Raw genomic sequence first — 21161 nt, 5'->3', positions numbered from 1 at the left:
TTTTTAGTATTGAGTTTCTTGCCATTGAGAATGCATGTGTGTGCAGGCTTCAAAAAGAAATGTGTGGATGAGTGCTGGTAATCTTTTAACTTGACAATGTCAACACACTAGAAATATTAGTTTAAAATTCAAAGTGGAGTTTCCTCAACAAAATATAAGTAAACCAAATTAAAAAAAAAAAAAAAAAAAAAAAAAACATTCGAATTCTAGTGAATTAAGACTATGAATAATAGATTTGTATGGTAAATATGATAGCTGATGAAGTTCTGTTAAATGATTGAAAATGTTTTTAGAAAAAAAAAATTGTATTCCAAAAATACTCGAAGTATTTTTTTGGAAGAAGCAGCAGTTTTTTCCAATTAGCAACCGGACAAGACATTGTGGCACTAGCTTGCATCTATCTTTTTCTACCCACAAGCAGCTACTTTTGGATTTTCTCCTCCATTTCACCCAAATTCATCACTTTAGTCATATTTCTTCATCCAACTTCCCTCCTCAATTTCTTGACGCCACATCGCTAAGGCCCACCTACCAACAAGGAAACTTAGGTAAGAACTAAGAACACCTCACAGAGTTTATATACCACATACACCTAAATTAAAATTCTGAATTCGCCACTACTAATGACACAACTAGCAAGGATCTGTCCCAAAATTTCCTTAAAACTCCTCCTTTGCAATGAATGTGACCAATTCTTCCTTTCAAAAAAGAATAGGGCCTACTCTTCACCAACACCGTTTTTCAGTTAAATGACAATAATTTTTATTGAAAATCCGCAGAAGGACAAGAGGACCACATAACCACAAAGACTTTTTTAAGTACTTTGAAGTACCCAGCAACACTCTACGTTTATTAACCGTTAATTTTTTGTTTAAAAAAAATATACAAATCAAAACCTAACAGTTAAAAATCAAAACAATACTTTATAGCACCCAAATTTTTTGCATAATTGCAGATGCACTTGATATTTTGGGAGTTCGTTTAACATTTGAACTTTAAGCACAATGAACAAAAGGACCTAGTCACCACCCGCACCTGCACGATGGTCGTCCAATCACCTACCTAATTTATTTCGAATACATTTGTAACTTTCAGCTTTTATTCAAAAAAAATTTGATATGTTTTAGATTTGGATTTTTAGTCGTTGAATCTTCTCATTGGATCCTTATCGAAAATTGGAGGACAAAATGTATAAGACATCTCATAACATTTCATTGACTTTTTTATTAATTCGTAATTTGAATGGGATAAGTTGAATTGAGGAATAATTGAAATGAGGAAGAGTGGGAATCAATTTCTTATTAAAGTTGTTCACGAAAGCATGATAACGAATGAAATTAATTTTATATAAGGTGTTTACTATTTTTTTTTTTAACAAATGATATTATTTACATTAAGAAAGTGAGAGAGTAAGTTAAGCTTTACAATTAGCTTGTCATACTAATGTGGTTCAATTTCGCATTTGGTGAGAATTGAATATAAAACATCTCACTTACAAATAAAAAAAATATTACTAAATCGTAATACTAAATGACTAATGATTAATTTGAATGAACACCAAAATAAGCCGATTGATAAAAATATTAGAAAACTCCATAAAAAATAATAAAAAAATGTTAGAAAATGAAGAGCACTTTCGACATTAATTATTTTGATGGTTTTGATAGGAGTGACTGAGTGAACGATGGTGAGAGGTGGGGCCGGTCGTCGCCGTCCCATGAGATGAATCAAAATTTCTTACTTGTGACGGCACGGTAACGATCAAGTAGTGACAAAAAACATGATTTAATTACAAATCATAGAGCTATTTCCCTATTTAAATCAATGATTTAGGTTCAAGTTATCGGATCTAAGGATTCCGTTGAAATTTAATCTAACGGCTACAAATAGGAAGTCATACTAAAAGTTATAATAATTGTAACCGTTAGATTAAATTTCAACGGGTCGGATCAATTGATTTGTAAGCTCAAAATTCTTAGATCCAGAAAGGATCTGGATCCCAAGTTACCCTTAAATTAATATGAAGAATTCAAAATATCCGAAATAGTGGTGAGCCTGAGCCAGAGCCAGCCATAACCTAAATATTTTAATTTAATTATGTCACAGGGACTGCTACAAGATAATGATGATTATGTTGCCCATGAGTTGTGTAGCTTACATATGTCTTTGAAACTTTTTAATTCCAAAATTATGCACTTCTCCAAATGTTTTTGGAAGATCGACAAAGACAGAGAATTGAATTAAGATCTAGGAAACATTTTGAAAACAAAATTAAGTGTTGACACTTTAAAATTTTCTTCGTGCTTTTCTCATAAGTGAAATTTTTTTAGCTAAATATAATATGTCTGAAGTGCCAATGATAAGTTTCTTGCACCATCTCTCTTCTCATGCATCCCAAAGGAAAACTCTACAACTTTTTCTCCTCCAACAATCGGCCCCTTGATATGGCTTCGGGTCAGCAGTAGACTCCTTTTCTACGTTTTTTTTTTCTTTCTCTTTCATGCCTTATCCAGGGCCTCCCCCTTGGAAAGCGATCCTCTCTGGATCCCTTCCACCAAATCCTCTCAATCCATCAATTCAAGTCATTGAAATTTGATCTAACGGCTAAAGTTATTATAACATTTAAAAGGGTCCCTGTTTGTAGTCGTTAAATCAAATTTCAAGGGCTCGGATTAATGGATTGAGAGGATTTGGTGGAACGGATCCGGAGATGATCTTTTTCCCTCCCCCTTCCCCATGTCTTCACTTTATGTTTTGGAGCAACCCTCCATAGTTTAATAGAGCTCCATCCCAAGACCTCCTCTACATTCTCTTTCTGATTTTATATCTTATGGTGGGTCGAAGCACCTTCTTCCGTTATGTTAACGCTCAAAATTTATAGGTTAAAAACTAAAACAATTAACCCTCGATCAGCTCGGGAGCAGCTGATTGCTTCACCGATGCAAGGTTGGTCAGTGTGTATTGTCAAGGAAAATTATGGGTTATGGTTATTTGGGACAATGCTTTAAACTATTAGTAGATTACCAAAGTTTAGTGGGAGATCCAACATTGTATAATTGTGTACGTTAAGATCAATTATGGGTTATAGTTGTTTGGGACAATGCTTTAAACTATTAATATATGAACTAGAATATTTCTCTAAAGTTATTCAGGACAATACTTTTAATTTTTAGAGTTCATTTCACGTCTTTGAGTTTGCGAGTATTACATGTATTACTTTGTCAACATGGACTCGTCCTTGTTGAAGGAAAAAATGTTTGTAGTTTCTCAAGCATGTGTACAACTTAATGGCATGAAATTTTGGTATCCAACTTGATTACCTTTACATGATAGACTTTAGCATAAAATTAAAGATTAATGGTAGCAAGTGATTAAGTTCAGTAGTTCTTCATATAAAACTAGTGATTCTAAAGATATAATCATTAAGTTATATATTTAACTGCACATCTTTTTTGTAATAACCGCCTTATAGTGATAAAATTGATTTAGTCCTAACTTTATGACTACAAAGGATGTTTATTTTTTATTTTTTTAAGGGAGATAATTGGTGACAAGTTACGATTATCCATCTCTTCCGGGAGCTGGAAAGACTCACAGAAGTATTTCAGCCTCCTCTGACTACAAGTCTGGTTTCCACAGCTTCCTTCCGCCGCTAGTTAATCTAAAATTGTTAAATACAAAAGGGACGTTAGGCCAAGTTTTGTTGGTGGTCCATGTGGTGAAAACAAAATTAATTAATTAAACACATGTGGTTAAAATTGCCATTTCAAATAATCGACTTAGGAGCTATACATGGGTGTTTGGACCCAATTTTGCACCATCGATCCTAGCAATCGAGGCAGTTGAGTGAGCAGAATTCTAGACCAATGGTTGAGATGATTTTAATTATTATGGAGGGATAATATTGTGTTTTAATCATAGTATTTATCTTTTAGTAATATATTGAATTATTTCAACTTAGTGTTGCCTAATTCCCCAATTGATTGGAATAATGATGAAATATGGGGAATATGGATGTGCATTAAGGCACGGCATCAGATAACAGCATGCAAAGATATTGGGGATATGTTTTGCATTTGTGGTATTGTTTTGGCCCCGTGAGTCATGCATCATTAGGTCTCCTGTGCAAAGTGGTATTTGATGGAAGATGGCATCTCAAGTGAGTAGCTGATATTGCTATTAAATTGCAATTCACTTTGCATGCATGGTTGCACCTGGACAAATGTCGTGGGAAAAAAAAAATAAAAAGAAGCTTTATAGTTTGCATTAGGAGTCTTGGCTATGAGTGACGGCTTAATAGGATAAAGCAGAAATGGATCCTCTCTAAGGCAACCCCTCGGGATCCTCCTGACCAGTGTTAGTGGGCCGTTGGATTTTTATCCAACGGCTTTAAACAGGAAGGCCCTCTAAAAGTTATAATAATTGTAGCCGTTGGATAAAAATCCAATGGCCCATTAACACTGGTCAGGAGGATCTCACGGGGTTGCCTCGGAGAGGATCCATTTCCGGATAAAGCAAGGCTACTAATGGAGTTTTGATGATGAGATAAGAAGCCTAGGTGGGCTAGGCTTCCGATGTGATGTGATAAGCCTAGATAGGCTTTTATTTTGTTTAAAAAGTCAGCCATCTAGAAGATTGGCTATGCCATGAATTAGTCTTTCATTCTAATAGTTTGACTTTCAGTTGGTTTCTACGAAATTATCAAGTTGTGCCAAGCAAAAAAGTATGGATGTTATAAATACAAAGTTGCAGGCAACATTTAAAGCCCCTTAAAATCAACACATAAATTGCCCTACGCAAATCTTTTCAACAACCTTTGAGATTTTTTCCTCTTTCCCTTTCTTCCGGCCAACACATCTTCAGTTTGGATAAACAGTACTATGAAGGCAACTGGTGACATCTTCAGTTTGGATAAACAGCACTGGAGCCGTAGAATCAGCCGACCGAGTAGCATCTTCAGTTTGGATAAACAACACTGCTTCGAGACCTACTGGTTATTTATCCAAGTCTCTGTCAAGAAAGATTTTTTTAGTCCTTGTTGGTAAAGATCATCTTGAAGAATTCAAAATGTCTGAAATAGTGGTGAGCCTGAGCCAAAGCCAGCCATAACCTAAATATTTTAACTTAATTATGTCACAGGGATTGCTACAAGATAATGATGATTATGTTGCCCATGAGTGTGTAGCTTACATATGTCTTTGAAACTTTTTTATTCCAAAATTATGTACTTCTCCAAATGTTATTGGAAGATCGACAATGACAGAGAATTGAATTAAGATTTAGGAAACTTTTTGAAAACAAAACTAATTGTTGACGCTTTAAAATTTTCTTCGTGCTTTTCTCATAAGTGAAATTTTTAGCTAAATAGAATATGTTTAAAGTGCCAATGATAAGTTTCTTACCCCGTCTCTCTTCTCATGCATCCCAAAGGAAAACTCTACAACTTTTTCTCCTCCAACAGTCGGCCCCTAGATATGGCTTCGACTTAACAGTAGACTCCTTTTCTACGTTTTTTTTTTTCTTTCTCTTTCATGCCTTATCCAGGGCCTCCCCCTTGGAAAGCGATCCTCTTCGAATCCCTTCCACCAAATCCTCTCAATCTATCAATCCAAATTCTTGAAATTTGATCCAACGGCTAAAGTTATTATAACATTTAAAGGGGGCCATGTTTGTAACCGTTGAATCAAATTTCAAGGGTTCGGATTAATGGATTGAGAGGATTTGGTGGAATGGATCCGGAGATGATCTTTTTTCCCTCCCCCTTCCCCATATCTTCACCTTATGTTTTGGAGCAACCCTCCATAGTTTAATAGAGCTCCATCCCAAGTCCTCCTCTACATTCTCTTTCTGAGTTTATATCTTATGGTGGGTCGAAGCACCTTCTTCCGTTATGTTAACGCTCAAAATTTATAGGTTGAAAACTAAAACAATTAACCCTCGATCGGCTCGAGAGTAGATGATTGCTTCACCGATGCAAGGTTGGTCAATGTGTATTGTCAAGGAAAATTATGGGTTATGGTTATTTGGGACAATGCTTTAAACTATTAATAGATTACTAAAGTTTAGTGGGACATCCAACATTGTATAATTATGTACGTTAAGATCAATTATGGGTTATGGTTGTTTGGGACAATGCTTTAAAGTATTAATATATGAACTAGAATATTTCTCTAAAGTTATTCAGGACAATACTTTTAATTTTTAGAGTTCATTTCATGTCTTTGAGTTTGCAAGTATTACACATAATACTTTGTCAACATGGACTCGTCCTTGTTGAAGGAAAAAATGTTTGTAGTTTCTCAAGCATGTGTACAACTTAATGGCATGGAATTTTGGTATCCAACTTGATTACCTTTACATGATAGACTTTAGCATAAAATTAAAGAGTAATGTAGCAAGTGATTTCTTCATATAAAACTACTGATTCTAAAGATATAATAATATGGGGAAGACAAAATTGTTTCAAACAGAAAGAGCAAGATTAGGTGTATCTCAGTTTCTAACGTTAAATACCGAAAATTGGAATGCTCCACTACTATTATTGTTTTTCGTATTAGTATGACCTTCATTAAGTTATATTTAAATGCACATCTGTTTTGTAATAACCGCCTTATAGTGATAAAATTGATTTAGTCCTAACTTTATGACTATATAGGATTTTTTTTTTTCTTTTTTTCAGGGGGAGGCCAAGTTTTGTTGGTGGTCCATGTGGTGAAAAAAATATATTAATTAAACACATGTGGTTAAAATTGCCATTTCAAACAATCGACTTAGGAGCCATACATAGGTGTTTGGACCCAATTTTGCACCATCAGTCCTAGCAATCGAGGCAGTTGAGTGAGCAGAATTCTAGACCAATGGTTGAGATGATTTTAATTATTATGGAGGGATAATATTGTGTTTTAATTATAATATTTATCTTTTAGTAATATATTGAATTATTTCAACTTAGTGTTGCCTAATTCCCCAATTGATTTGAATAATGATGGAATATGGGGAATATGGATGTGCATTAAGGCATGTCATCAGGTAACAACATGCAAAGATATTGGGGATATGTTTTGCATTTGTGGCATTGTTTTGGCCACGTGAGTCATGCATCATTAGGTCTCCTGTGCAAAGTGGTATCTGATGGAAGATGGCATCTTAAGTGAGTAGCTAATATTGCAATTATTAGTTTGCATTGGGAGTCTTGGCTATGAGTGACGGCTTAATAGGATAAAGCAGAAATGGATCCTCTCCGAGGCAACCCCTCGGGGATCCTCCTGACCAGTGTTAATGGGCCATTGGATTTTTATCCAACGACTACAAATAGAGATGCCTTCTAAAAGTTATAATAATTGTAGCCGTTGGATAAAAATCCAACGGCCCATTAACACTGGTCAGGAGGATCTCGCGGGGTTGCCTCGGAGAGGATCCATTTTCGGATAAAGCAAGGCTACTGATGGAGTTTTGATGATGAGATAAGAAGCCTAGGTGGGCTAGGCTTCCGATGTGATGTGATAAGCCTAGATAGGCTTTTATTTTGTTTAAAAAGTCAGCCATCTGGAAGATAGGCTATGCCACGAATCAGTCTTTCATTCTAATAGTTTGAGTTTCAGTTGGTTTCTACAAAATTATCAAGCTGTGCCAAGCAAAAAAGTATGGATGCTATAAATACAGAGTTGCAGGCAACATTTAAAGCCCCTTAAAATCAACACATAAATTGCCCTGCGCAAATCTTTTCAACAACCTTTGAGATTTTTTCCTCTTCCCCTTTCTTCCGACCAACACATCTCAGTTTGGATAAACAACACTGTGAATGCAACCAGCGACATCTTCAGTTTGGATAAACAGCACTGGAGTCGTAGAATCAGTCGACCAAGGAGCATCTTCAGTTTGGATAAACAACATTGCTTCGAGACCCACTGGTTATTTATCCAAGTCTCTATCAAGAAGGATTTTTTTAGTCCTTGTTGGTAGAGGTCATCTCATCAGCCTTCTCGGCGAAATGAGGTGTTACCAGGTTACTACATTCAGCACGTTGAAAGCCGCATTTGATATTAAACTTCGCAGAACTAGCAACCTTGTCTTCAGGTTCTAGAACCCGAAGGCCAAGAAGTGTTCCTTCTTTGACGGCAATCGCAAGACCGAGAAGTCAGCAATGTGCCCAACATGAAATCAACATATTTTACTCCCCGGCCGACGAGTTGGCACACCCTGCACACAATCGAAGGACATAGGTAGCTTATTAATTGCTCGAGTTGTGCACCACGTAGGTTTGGTAGTTTTTGGGGTCAACAATAGGATACAAGTGAATAAATATGTTCCCCTTGCATACTTGCATCATTTCTTCCACCCTCTAATCTGTAATCTTGAGATTGAGCAGAGAAAATCGAAAACCATATGAGACAGAAGATTCACTGAAATAGTTTCTTACTTGGCATACAAAACGTAACAAGGAATTCGAGAACCATACTGCTCAATCTAGGGCAAAACAGCAAGCAAGCAATGTACTCTTCTTATGCTCACAATGCTTCATGATCAACAGAGAGAGAGAGAGAGAGAGCGAAAACTAACGACAAAAGTATAAATAAGCAAATTGATCGAAAACCAACATCGAGAACCAGACTTGATGAAGAAGGATGCATCATCCACCAGGGACCACCATACCGACCGTTGCCACAAAACAAATGAAGCCCGCCACAAGAAAGCAAGCAACATCGCCACCAAGGGCAAACATTAGGGAAGGCCAACAAGGATGGTGGTGCGAACACCCGAGTTGAAGCTCTACACATCCTCTCGTAAATCTGCGCAGTATCGCGGTGAATATATGCGGAAGATGATCGGAATCGAGTCAAACTGATGAAAAAGATGAAAGGAGATGGATGGAAGGGAGATGGAGGGAGGGGAGTGGAAGGGGATGGATCAAGGAGATGGAAGAATCGGATGATTGGGAATTAGATTTAGAGATGGTGTGATCAAAAGCAAGGGAAGACTCCAGATGAGGAAATTGAGAATTGCAGGGATGGGGAAAAGTGCAGACAACAGAGAGAGCAAAGAGAAAGGGAAAAGAAAGGAAAACCATGAGATTACAACCGACCCTAGCCACAGCTAGGGCCAGCGGTGATGCGAATTTAACGAAATGAAGAACACCCACACAAAGGTAAGAAAGATTCTCACAAGAGGAGAAAAGATCTCTCACGGGAGGAGAGAAAAGAGCTTGTTCTTTCCTGGATTTTTTACCAGATAAAGATATTGGTAACAAAACAATCTACAAGAGTTTACCAAAGAACAAAATGTACAAGGGACTCTGTTCCGTAGGATTACCATTATATACATGTCCACATCCAATGGAATACACAATATACGATCGAGGGATATATGTACAGGAATATGAAACGTGGCACGACTGAAGAATTCATCAGTTCCTCCTTCCATACTCTCTCCCTATTTCTATTAGCCCTTGAGGAAACCCCTTTTATAAAACTCAAACCACAAACCAGACAGAGTGAGGACACGACGGAAAATGCTTATTTACTACAGAAAATGTCCAACACCATATAAATTTGAAATCTCGGCATCACTAGTAGTATTCATATTCTTAAGATCAGTAAGGGTACCCTTTCGACTCCGGTTCCTGTCCTGCCTTGTTTGAAAGCGCAGCGGCCACCACCAGAAAGCTCTTGAATGTCTTCTTCTTGTTCCTCAACCGTCAACCCAGAAACAGAATCTGTAAACTTTGAATGGTATTTGTTATTGAACGACTGGATATGAACATTACGAGGATACATATTACGTATGTGTATATATTGCAACTGTGTCAGAATGAGAAATTTGGTACGACACACTTCACTCGGCATATATTCAAACGGTGAGAAAGGGAAAGGGAGGAGGGGTGAGCTGCAAAACACAATGGAGGGGCAAAACAGCAGTTTAACCTTTCAGAAAACCCCTACCAGAGGGAACTGGGAACCCCCTTCTATAAACTCAAACCAAAAACCAAACAATAAGACAAAACCTTAGTACGTCAAAGACAGTTATTTCCCGACAACGGAAGAAGCTCCTGTTAATTGGCATGGCAGTAATACAGAAATAAAAGTAGCAGTAGGTATAGTCATTCATTTCAGTGCCAAATCCAGGGTTAAATAACGAGGTGATCCGATATGAGAAATACATTCTTACAAGCAACTGTTCAATTCGCATACAAAATTCAGGTAAGGAATCAAAGAAGCACAGTACCAACTGGATCTTGGATTACACGGTTTAAGTCAATCAATGCACAAGTAGATTCAACATAAACTAGCAAAAGAGCGGAAAATGAAGGTAAGACAGAACGCAGCGTGATACCGTTGGATACAACCACAGAGGGAAAACCATAAGAGCTGCTGTAGTCAGAAAATAAAAAATGCAACATAACGTACAACGCTTGAATTGAAACGAGAAAAGTGATCGAAAAAAATCTACAGGGGAACCTGAACATACAATGGAAGAAAAACGCATAACCATTGTAATTCAAACAATAAATAAAAATATGTTGCCACATACCATTGTAAATCGAACAACAAATATAGACATGCTACGTCATTGTTGATACTGAGAATTTATGCAGTGAACTATCAATAAAAGGAGCAAAACTAGAATTACAGCGAAGCATGCTTCCACATTACAAAGTTTTACAGCAGAACCTGGAACAGAACAGCTTGAACTACTGTTTATTATGTTCAGCTGCACTCTCTTCCTTCCCAAGAGCAACCACCACTTTCTTCAAGATGGCTTCAGTTGGTTGGTGGGAGTTCTCCACGGCCTTTGAAATAGGTTGCCATTTCTCACCATGCTTTGGTTCCGCAGCTATGCACCTTTTAAGTACATCTTTCTGGTTCTCATCGGTTCCATGTTGAAGTTCAAATTTGTAGTATAAAGCCCAGAAATCCCCAATATCTGGCGCTAGTGTCACTGCCCTGTTAAGCCAAGTCCTAGCTTTGTCAACCTTCCTGTCATGCCAAAATAACTTAGACACAGCAGCAATGACATGGGGATCATGATCACATTTCTTCAGGGCATCCATACTCTTCGTCTTCCGTTGTGGACGGGGTACCATCTCAATGGACGCAGCCCACAATATACCACTATTGGGACACTCCTGCAAAGCCTTTGCCATCAAGATATCAGCTTCCTTCTTATTTCCATGCCTTAATTCAGCTCGAACAGCAGCAAGCCACAATTCAGGGTTCTGAGGATTCTTCTTTCGGGCCATCGTCAGAATTGCACGAGCTTTACTCAGACCAGTCATCTTCTCTTCAAGATTAGCAAGAGAAAGCCACAGTGGAATAGAACTGGAGCAGTACTTCAGACCCGAATCATAGGCCTCCTTGGCTTTCTCCAAATGACCAAGGCGTTCCTCTAGCTGTCCAAGCATCAACCATAATTTATAAAAGGAAGGGAAGCGCTTCAACCCATCATCAAGCAACTTCCTCTCCGCATTAATGTTCCCTAATTCTCTCTCAACAATTGCTGATTTCATCCACACTCTTTCAGTGCCTCCCTTTTCTCGGGCTTTGGCAAGAAGCATTCTAGCTCTCTCTGGTTCATGGTTCTCAAATTCAAGTTTAAATGCAGCAAGCCAAATTTCTTCAGAATTGGGAATGGCAGCATAAGCTTCTTGAAGGATGGCACGAGCAGCAGGCACATCCCCAGCAAGCCACTTCTCCTTAGCTCCCATAAGCCACAAGACTTCAGCCTGTGGTCGGTATGTCACCGCTTTACGAAGTAAGGCATCAAGAGATTCCCTAGTCCCATGGCTCTTTTCAAGCTGTGCGGCTTTGAGCCATATGCTCTTCTTGGTTAGAAAGACAGTAAGTGCGTGTGCATAAATAGCTCTGGCTGTTTCAATGGAACCCCTTTTCTTGCATTCCTCAGCATCAGCAACCCATGTCCTCTTTCTATCCTCTTCCTCCACACCAATCCCAATTGTGTTCCGAATGATTGCTTGGCAAGTTGCAACAGACCCTGCACGCTCAGCAGCTTCAGCCTCCTTCATCCATGCCTCTCTATCAATCGCCAACCCTTCTCTTTGCAAAGCCCTTATACCCCTTTCAATAATCTTCCCAACCATGGCCGTGTTCCCATTAGCTTCCTCCAACTTCGCTGCTGTGATCCAAATGGCAGGCTCTTTTGATAACTTCTCTCTTGCCCTATTAAGGACCTTCCTCGCATTATCATAAGTTTCCAATCTTGCAAGTGCAAGCCATAACTCAATGTGCAAGGGACAACACTCCACAGCCCTATGAAGCAGAAGTCTCGCATCCTCCTCATTGGCAAGCTCCACCACTGACTTCCATAGCCTAACAGAATCGGGAATGTGTTCCAAACCTTTCCTCAATACCCTGCTCCTATTCAAATCATCACGCTCCAATTTCGCAGCCTGCATCCACAACTTCACCGAATTGGGAATCGACTTCACTCCCTTAGAAATCACGGACTTAGCTTCATCAGGGCTTGAAAGCCTACACGCCTCTAACCACACATCCTCACTCTTAGGACATTCTTCACACCCTTTCTGAATCAATTGTCTAGCTGCCTGAATCTTCCCAGCCACCTCCTCCAGCCTTGCAGCTGCAATCCAACCAGGTGGGTGCTTTGGATTCGTCTGTATAACACTCTTAAGCAACAACCTAGCCTTTTTAATATCCGAAATCTCGGCATCACTAGTAATCTTCATACTCTTAAGATCAGTAAGGTACCCTTTCGGGTCCACAACCGTCAATCCAGAAACAGAATCAGAAAGCCTATCTAATTTCAATGACAAAACAGTACCTCTACCCTCACCTACAGCAGTCAAATCCGTAACCGGAGTTTGAGACCACGGAGTCTCCGTACCACCAGCTCCCCTACTCTTGGGGTCCAATGCCGTAACATGCTCCTTTTCCTGTCTTGCTTTCTCTAAAAGTGTATCGGGCACCGGCACAAAGCTCTCAAATCTCTTCTTCTTGTTCCTCGACGAATAGTCTCCAATTTCTGGTATGCTCTCCCATTCCTGAGCAGACACAGTGTACAACTTCCTCTTCAGAGTAGCGAACTGCTCTGTGATCTTTGGGTTCGAAGCTCTGTACTTTTCAATCTCTTCTTTCAACCGTGCTTCTCTCCTGTCCTTCCTCCGCGAGTCCATTCTTTGCTCAATGGCTTCCCACACCGCATCAGCCTCCTTGTCCTCATCATCATATTCCGCCGATGCAAACAACCCAACATCATTCCCTTCGAATTCATCAAACTTCTGATTCTCATCGTACCCTTTATCCTCCCCTTCATCCTCCTCCTCTTCGTCGGGCTTCCCGCGCCCTCGGCCGACCCCAGGCGGCGCAGCAGGAGCAGCAGCGCCTCCGATTGTGGTGGCCGACCTATCAGGCAGGTCGGGCGCGGCACGTGCGGGCCCGATATCAGACCTGGTGGTAAAGCCAGTGGCCCCACGGCCGAGCCCGGCGACATAATTCGGGGGAGGCTTGGAGTTCAGGAACTCGAGGCGGGGTTTAGGGACGGCGGGAGGTTGGGTGCCGCCGAATACGGGGATGTGAAGAGTTAGGGTTGAGAGGGGTCGGATTCCGAGGTCGGAGAGGAGGGCGGAGTCGGATTGGGTGAGCAATTGGAGGCTCTGGGAGATGAATAGGCGCTGCAGAGGAATGGGTATGTGGGAATTTTGCTCGATTTGGAGCTTTAGGGCTTGGAGAGTGGTGGTCTTAGGGTTTAGATTTAGGGTTAGGGTTTTGTGATTGGGGGATGTGATGAACACCATGGCGAGATCGAGAGAGACGATTACGATTTGGGAGAAGTTGGAAGAATATGAATACGGGTCAAAAGAGATGCCGAGTCGGTTAAATATGGGCGGGCTACAAAGCGGGTTCAGGTCGGATGGGACGAGATTTTTAAGAAGAGTCGGTTTAGTCTAATAAATAATTTTTTATTTTGGAATAGGTGAATCATCATTTTATTTGTAACATGTCTACTCTTCAACTATGGTTAACAAAGAATTTAAATATTAACCTATGCCTAATCCTAGAGTTCCGATTGTTTCACTCTTTTCGGAGGGACTTGGCCGCCTAGAAGAATTTCTCGTCTTTCTTTTGTTTAGGTGCACAAGCGTGCCACTATTCGGCTTAGATTTGTTAAAAAAGATGTGAGTGTGATTTGTGTTTACGCCCAAGGCTAGGCCGGCTAATTACCCATTTTTGTTTAAGTTGTCATACATCTTAAGTTCAATGGAGCAAATGACGGGCAGCCATTTAGTGGAGCAAATGAGATGGGGAGACTTGAAAATGAAGGATAGGTGTCCCGAGAAATAGGGAGTCTCGGAGTGGTGAGGGAATGGGGCGTGGGCCCCACATGTCTCACAAACAACACAAAATATTCCTAAACATGAAATTGCCAATTTGCCTTCAGTATTCGATGTTTTGGAAAATTTTAACCGTAACTCCGATTTCTATTCTAATTGCGCCTATGCGTTCATACCGTCTAGTACTTCGAGAATATGACACAAATAGTAACTCGTACGCGTCATGAAAATACGGTCAACGGAAGTCAAAATCCTTGCCTCTAGGGCATTCTCGTCAATTCACTCTTTTAAAATTAATAAAATCGTAAAATTAGGGACGAGTTATCACATAGACTAACAGAAATATGATTTTGGGAGTAAATCGTAATTTTAGGTATGAAAGTGAGATAAAATAAATAAATAAATAAATAAAAAACTTAGAGTAGCAAAGTGAAAATTTCACAATTTTTTAGTATAATAAAGTGAGAATTACCTAAGAAATAATTTAGATTGGGCTACATTATGCTAGGATATGAATTGAAAATAATATAGATTGACAAGTTGTGTATTTGATCGGTGGTCCTTTCTCTTGTACAAAGCTTGTATTTATAGGTTATGATACATCCTAACACATTTGACTTACGCTAATTAATGAAAATCTTCCTTAATTAGTAATAGTTAATATTAGGTAGGTTTGATTGTGTAAATCATCTAAATTCTGACCTTTTAGAGCAACTTTCTAATATGGTGGCAGATGACGTATCAATATTTTTGATTTTTTATTTGGTTTTGTATTATTCCAATCCTAATAATTTTTAAATTAAAATTTAACTTGTTTTTATTTTTATTTTTATCAAACGATAAATTGTTAAATTAATCACCGACGAAATTTGAACCGTCGACGATATTAGATATTTTGTAATGTCTTATTTCAAATGAATAATGAAAAACACTTGGAAATCTTTACCCAATAGAGGTGCATGCCACTAATCCACATAATAATGAGTGCAAACTATGAATATTGCATTGGCCTTTATTTTCTTCCCAGGAGGATCATCACCGGATTCTCTTTGTGAGGATCTCGCCGGATCTTTCAATCACATATTTTCATCATATATCATGCGGTCAGAAATCATTGTAAATTTTTTTATTTAAAATTGAATATAAATAGTACCTGATAAAAACTGGTTGCACGATATACGATTAATATATGTGATTGAAGGATATGCAGAATCCTCACAAAAAAGATGCGACGAGGATCCTTTCCCCTTTTCTTTGAATGAATATTGTCTTGTCGATTCTTGCGGTGCTTGTCTTGTAAATGCGTCACAAAGAAATTCCTTAGGGAAAAAAAAAAAATCAAATTTCCAACTTACTTTTGACTAATTTTCCATTTGTCTCCTCTCCCACAACCTTTTTTCCACTTCTCATCTCATTAGTCTTTTGACAAGCTTAGCACTTTCTTAGGGCACAACTTTTCTTTCAACACAATCTTACATGAAAAGCACATAACTATTCTTTCTCATAAGAAGGGAAATATTAATACCAAATTAATTAAATATATCAAACAAATTTGTTTCTTATGCTTGATGATCATCTGATCTAACAATATAAGATCAAGTGGTTGTAAATTTGTTTCATATGGCTTGCACTTAACCAACAAAAATCTAGTAATGCGTAGTGGCATAGTGCTATTCACAAACCCCTTCTAACTTTTCACACAATTTTGTCCATTGATATTTTTAATTCAGTCAATTCGATTGTCGAAAATTAAAAAAAGTGTGCGAGAAATAAAAATATGTGATTATCATCATCTTCTTTAATAATTTAGAACACAAAAATACAGACAATCTCCACAGCTGTCACATAGAAAGCGCCGTTTGAGCCTAAGCAAGCAAGAGTTCGAGGTCCTGTGACGTTAAACCGGTTGCACATGTAAAACTGTCACAAGTGGGTTTTCTTTCTTGCATTGCATTGCAGAAAGGTCTCATCTTTGCCTGCATCTCAATTTGTATTTTTCTAATTATTTCTCTGCCTTTTTTTTAATTAATTATTGTTTCAGATCTAAAACTCAAGCAAAACCCATGGTTCTCCTCCAATAGACTCCAAGTATTGGGCAGTCAAACAAAAACCAAACCAAACCCCCCAAAAAACCAACATCTGGGTGTTGTGCTCTGTTCGTCCAGTTTTATGATTGGAAACGAACAGAGATATTCAGAAAGAAAATCGAGATGGGGTTGGTTGGTGTTCCAGAAATTGGAAATGGAGAAATCGGTTTGTCTGGGATTCCATTGGGGACCAAGAACAAGTACAAGAGGATGGATTCTGAGTCCGAGGTCGAGCTCACAGAGAAATACGAGGATGCTGCTTCTCGCCACCATCTTCAACAAATTCGGAGCAAACAAACCAGGAAATATGTCCTCGCTTGCGCCATTTTTGCTTCTCTCAACCATGTTCTTCTTGGCTATGGTAAATAACTACTTACTTTAACTTTTACGTATGCATGTGTATCTATATAGATGTATCTATAAAAATGTGTATTCGTTTGTACGTAATCATGTATTTGTGTATGTACATCTGTTCGTGTGTACGATAATGTCTGCTCTGTGTTTTTCTATACGAGTGATATTCTATTTACTTAATCTAAAACTACGGGAGGGGAATTTGAACATGTCTTGAGAGGCGGTGAGTTCTGTTTGTTATTGTTATAGGAAGCTGCTGCTGTCGGCAGACATTATTAGTTGGCGTGTATGTTCTGTTATCATCTGCTTTATTTGGTTAACTGTTGTGCTTAATTGCTTTAAGAATCTTCTGTTCCAATTTATGAATAACTCCAAAACTTATCCTACATGACAGCAGAACGATTCGATCTATTTCTGGGGTTTTTTCATTCTTCGTGCTCGACTATAATTTGTCCAAATTTAGTCCCTAAATTAATTTTTTGGGTCTAATAAGTACTGCATTAAAACTTTGTTGGAAAAATTTTCACGTCTTATTGGCAATTTTGTGTACATCTCCTCATTATTTATGTGGGAAAATATTACGGGATTATCTCATCTCCTCTTTCCATCCCCTCCTCTCACACTGTTTGCAGCTAACTCCTTGCAACACGTTAGTAAACGAAAGAGATGATGGTCATACCTGTTCTCAACGTACCCCATTTTTTTAAGTGTTTGAACAAGGTGACTCTGAAGATATGTGTTTGAATATATATATATATATTTTTAATCGGCAGATGTAGGTGTCATGAGTGGAGCTATCATATTCATTCAGGAAGATTTAAAGATAACCGAGGTACAAGAAGAAATTCTTGTTGGGATTTTGAGCATTGTTTCGCTTTTCGGTAGTTTAGGTGGTGGTAAAACATCAGATATCATTGGTAGGAAGTGGACCATGGCCTTGGCTGCTGTTGTCTTTCAAACAGGTGCAGCTATAATGACCCTTGCGCCTTCATTTGAAATATTGATGGTCGGAAGACTCTTGGCGGGCATTGGAATTGGCTTCGGTGGCATGGTTGCCCCTGTTTATATTGCTGAGATATCACCCACTATTGACAGAGGCTCACTGACCTCATTCCCGGAAATATTTATAAATCTGGGAATTTTACTCGGCTACGTCTCAAACTATGCATTTTCTGGTCTCCCAGCACATATAAACTGGAGGATAATGCTTGCAGTAGGAATTACGCCTTCAATTTTCATTGGTTTTGCACTTTTCGTAATCCCCGAGTCTCCAAGGTGGTTGGTCCTTCAGAACCGTGTTGATGAGGCAAGATCAGTGTTGATGAAAACAAATGAGAATGAAAGTGAGGTGGAGGACAGACTGAATGAAATACTAGCAGCCGCTGACAATTCCAGTGCGGAGAAGTATGAGGAGAAAAGTGTGACGAGTGAACTAATGAGTCCATCTCCTTCACTTCGTTGGATGCTTATCACAGGTTTTGGAATTCAATGTTTTCAACAGATAACAGGAATAGATGCGACTGTGTATTACAGCCCTGAAATCTTCCAAGAAGCAGGAGTTAAAGATAAACAAAATGTACTTGCTGCAACTGTTGCGGTGGGTGTTACAAAGACTGTTTTTATAATGGTCGCTATTCTCCTTATAGACAAGCTCGGAAGAAAGCCCTTGCTCTACATAAGCACTATTGGAATGACGATTTGTTTGTTCAGTTTAGCATTTACTCTATCTGTTCTTGGGAAAGGACAGTTTGGTGTTGTGATGGCAATTCTATTAGTTTGCGGAAACGTAGCTTTCTTCTCTGTTGGAATTGGACCTGTTTGCTGGGTTTTGACATCCGAAATCTTCCCTCTAAGGTTGCGTGCACAAGCAGCAGCACTTGGAGCAGTGGGTAATAGGGTGTGCAGTGGCCTAGTTGCCATGTCTTTTCTCTCAGTTTCCAATGCAATTTCATTTGGTGGAACATTCTTTATCTTTTCTGCATTTTCCTCTCTTTCTGTTGCATTCGTCTACACCTTTGTTCCAGAAACCAAAGGAAAGTCATTGGAGCAGATTGAGTTGCTTTTTCAAACTGAACACGATCAGAAAGGAGGTCAAGTGGAACTAGGAGATGTCGAGCACCTTGTGCAGAAAGGATGATTGATCGGGAAAGCTCATTCGATGAACAGATATATCTTCCACGTCTTACCGTCCTCCAACCGGTTTGAAAAGGGGTACAGCGTTCACACCACTAATGGAACTATTGTGAGTATGAAGTTGCTGGATGTGAATTTCGAAATAGAACCTTGCGCTTGTATAAATAGTTCTCTGCAACCAAATAAGATAGCTACCAGAGGGAGGCACATTACATGTTTGAGTTGTATTAGGGTTTACAACTATTAGACTTTTCGGAATCAAATTCGTTCACGGTAGTATTCTTACTGTTCTTACTTATCTTTGCATGCAATTTTACATCAATGAAAAATATTAACATTTGAAAGTTTAGCAGAAATATTTTATATGTTTTTAGTGCTTTTGAATTATGAACATCCTTGTTGATGCTAAAGCAAATTACAAAACCTATGTGGCACGTAGATTGAGTAACTATACGTTCTTTTATGGTTTGCTAATGTTGGCGTGCCAACTCGCTCGTTATTGAGCTAGGTTGGGCAAGTGAGGTGGATGTGGTGGTGTGGCGATGAAACACGCTACTGACTTCTACACCGAGCAACTTTGGCTCAGGAAGGAATACTCTCGACCTAATTCTGCTAACCCGAGGACAAGGTTATGCCTTTACTATGAAGTTTAATAATGATTCAGCTTTCAATGTTCAGTGTGCCGAACACTAAAAGTAACTTGGGTAACATCTTGCTTCGTCAAGAAAGCTAATCAATTGACCTTGTTTAGCAAAAGGTCAAATATCCGACTAATTCTACGGCTCCAATGATGTTTAACCAAATGAAATGTGTCGTCGGTTGTTAACACATAGATGTATCCAAACTGAATATGTGTTGACGAATGTTAGAGCAGTTAATGTATTCTCAAAGTGTTAAGAAAGTTTCGTGTAGAGTGTTGTGGGTTGAAGGTCCTTTTCATGTTGCACAGGGCTTTGTATTTGTATGACTAAATCCGCATTAACCTTTGTCTGTTTGTATTAATAATGCTCCAGCGTTGCAAAGGTCCCATTAGGGCAACTCACTATTGAATCCATCATGTGAACAGTAACTGCCTTTAATGAACAGTTACTGCCTTTTGCATCTCTACCCCTAAACTAAATAACCATGACAATAGGCAATAAAATATTAGTATTTTTTCCTCACCCAATCCATCAGACATCCCCATCACCCTTTTCCTTTTTCCCCTCATTTGACCGGTTCTTCCTCTCTCTCTCTCTCTCTCTCTCTCTCTCTCTTCTTTCTATCTCTCTCTTCCTTTTTCTTTCTTTCTCTCCCTCTTTTCCAGCTCACTCTTGTGAGCTCTCTTCCTCCTTCCTCTTCAAACCTTCAACAAATCAAGCTCAAAAATAATATTTTTGGAATCCCTGGATCTCAAGGAACCCAACCATGGCCTTGCATGCGGCATCGGTGCATGGTGCGAGGTCCTACCATTGAAGCCGAGAGCTTGAGCTCTCAATCTCGAACCCAGGTGATGTTTCTATCACTATCTTGTGTTTTTGAACTTTAAATCCTGTTGTGCTACAATTCTTGTGGTTTAATTCGAGGGCTTAATTCCCTGCATGCATCCCATTCTTTTTCCAGATTCCGACAAGGGAAAATGGACAAATTGGGTCACCCTGATGTCAACCACACATCACACAGCCCTCAGGCTCTCGGGCCACCAATTCCAGCTAGACTTCTCGCTCAGGCCCCCCCTTAGCCCACACACCCACATGGGCTGGAGCTCGTAGCTGGGACTATTGGGATGGGGAAGTCGTCGGTCCATCGGGCTAATGGTCCCGATGGATTTGCTCTTATTGGAAGACTTATCGACTAGCTTTATCATGATAAAGCCATCACACCTGCCCATCAACCTTGAGATACCATCTTGCTTTCCAATGCCATCTTGCTTTTTCAAATAGCATCTGTGGCGTGTGAACGTGCCCATCAGGCATGCTTTTTCAAATATGAGGATGGAAAGAGATTCTCTCCGAAGCTCTTCTACCAAAGTTTGCGGATCAAGTAATCCGGATCTTTGAAATTTAATTTAACGGTTAAAATTATTGTAACTTTTAAAAGATCTAGATAAACTTTAACAAAATCTTGGAGATAACTACCGAGGCTATAAATAACGCAACAGTACCCACGAAAATTATCTTGAAATTTTTTCAGTCCAACGGTGTAAAACACATGAGCCGATGGCGGAAAAGCAGGTTGAAACAATCCTTTATATGCTTGTTGGACCTCCTATTGTACCACCCATTGCCATCGCCACTGCTACC

The 21161-nt window shown here is 39.1% G+C and overlaps 1 protein-coding gene and 1 pseudogene across 3 annotated transcripts; one reads left to right on the top strand and one right to left on the bottom strand.

Moving 5' to 3' along the window:
* Positions 1–10466: 10466 nt before the first annotated feature.
* On the bottom strand, positions 10467–16179 carry LOC137739792 (protein STABILIZED1 pseudogene; annotated as a pseudogene). The gene has a single exon (XR_015967064.1). The product of XR_015967064.1 is annotated as a protein STABILIZED1 pseudogene (transcript).
* Positions 16133–19223, top strand: LOC137740727 (putative polyol transporter 4). Of its 2 annotated transcripts, none has more exons than XM_068480547.2 (3): positions 16133–16268; positions 16347–16753; positions 17520–19223. In XM_068480547.2, the coding sequence occupies exons 2-3, from the start codon at positions 16516–16518 to the stop codon at positions 18881–18883; spliced, it is 1602 nt and encodes a 533-aa protein (XP_068336648.2). In that variant the 5' UTR covers positions 16133–16268; positions 16347–16515; the 3' UTR covers positions 18884–19223. The 2 variants fall into 2 exon arrangements, with proteins under 2 accessions (XP_068336648.2, XP_088556902.1); XM_088700776.1 differs by having other exon boundaries at positions 16146–16234.
* Positions 19224–21161: the final 1938 nt, after the last annotated feature.

The sequence above is a fragment of the Pyrus communis genome, chromosome 9, assembly GCF_041283825.1.
Source record: "Pyrus communis isolate YQ-2024b chromosome 9, ASM4128382v1, whole genome shotgun sequence".
Classification (NCBI taxonomy): domain Eukaryota; kingdom Viridiplantae; phylum Streptophyta; class Magnoliopsida; order Rosales; family Rosaceae; genus Pyrus; species Pyrus communis.
The sequence above is the reverse complement of the archived record's forward strand: the minus strand, read 5'-3'. Positions and strand labels throughout refer to the sequence as shown.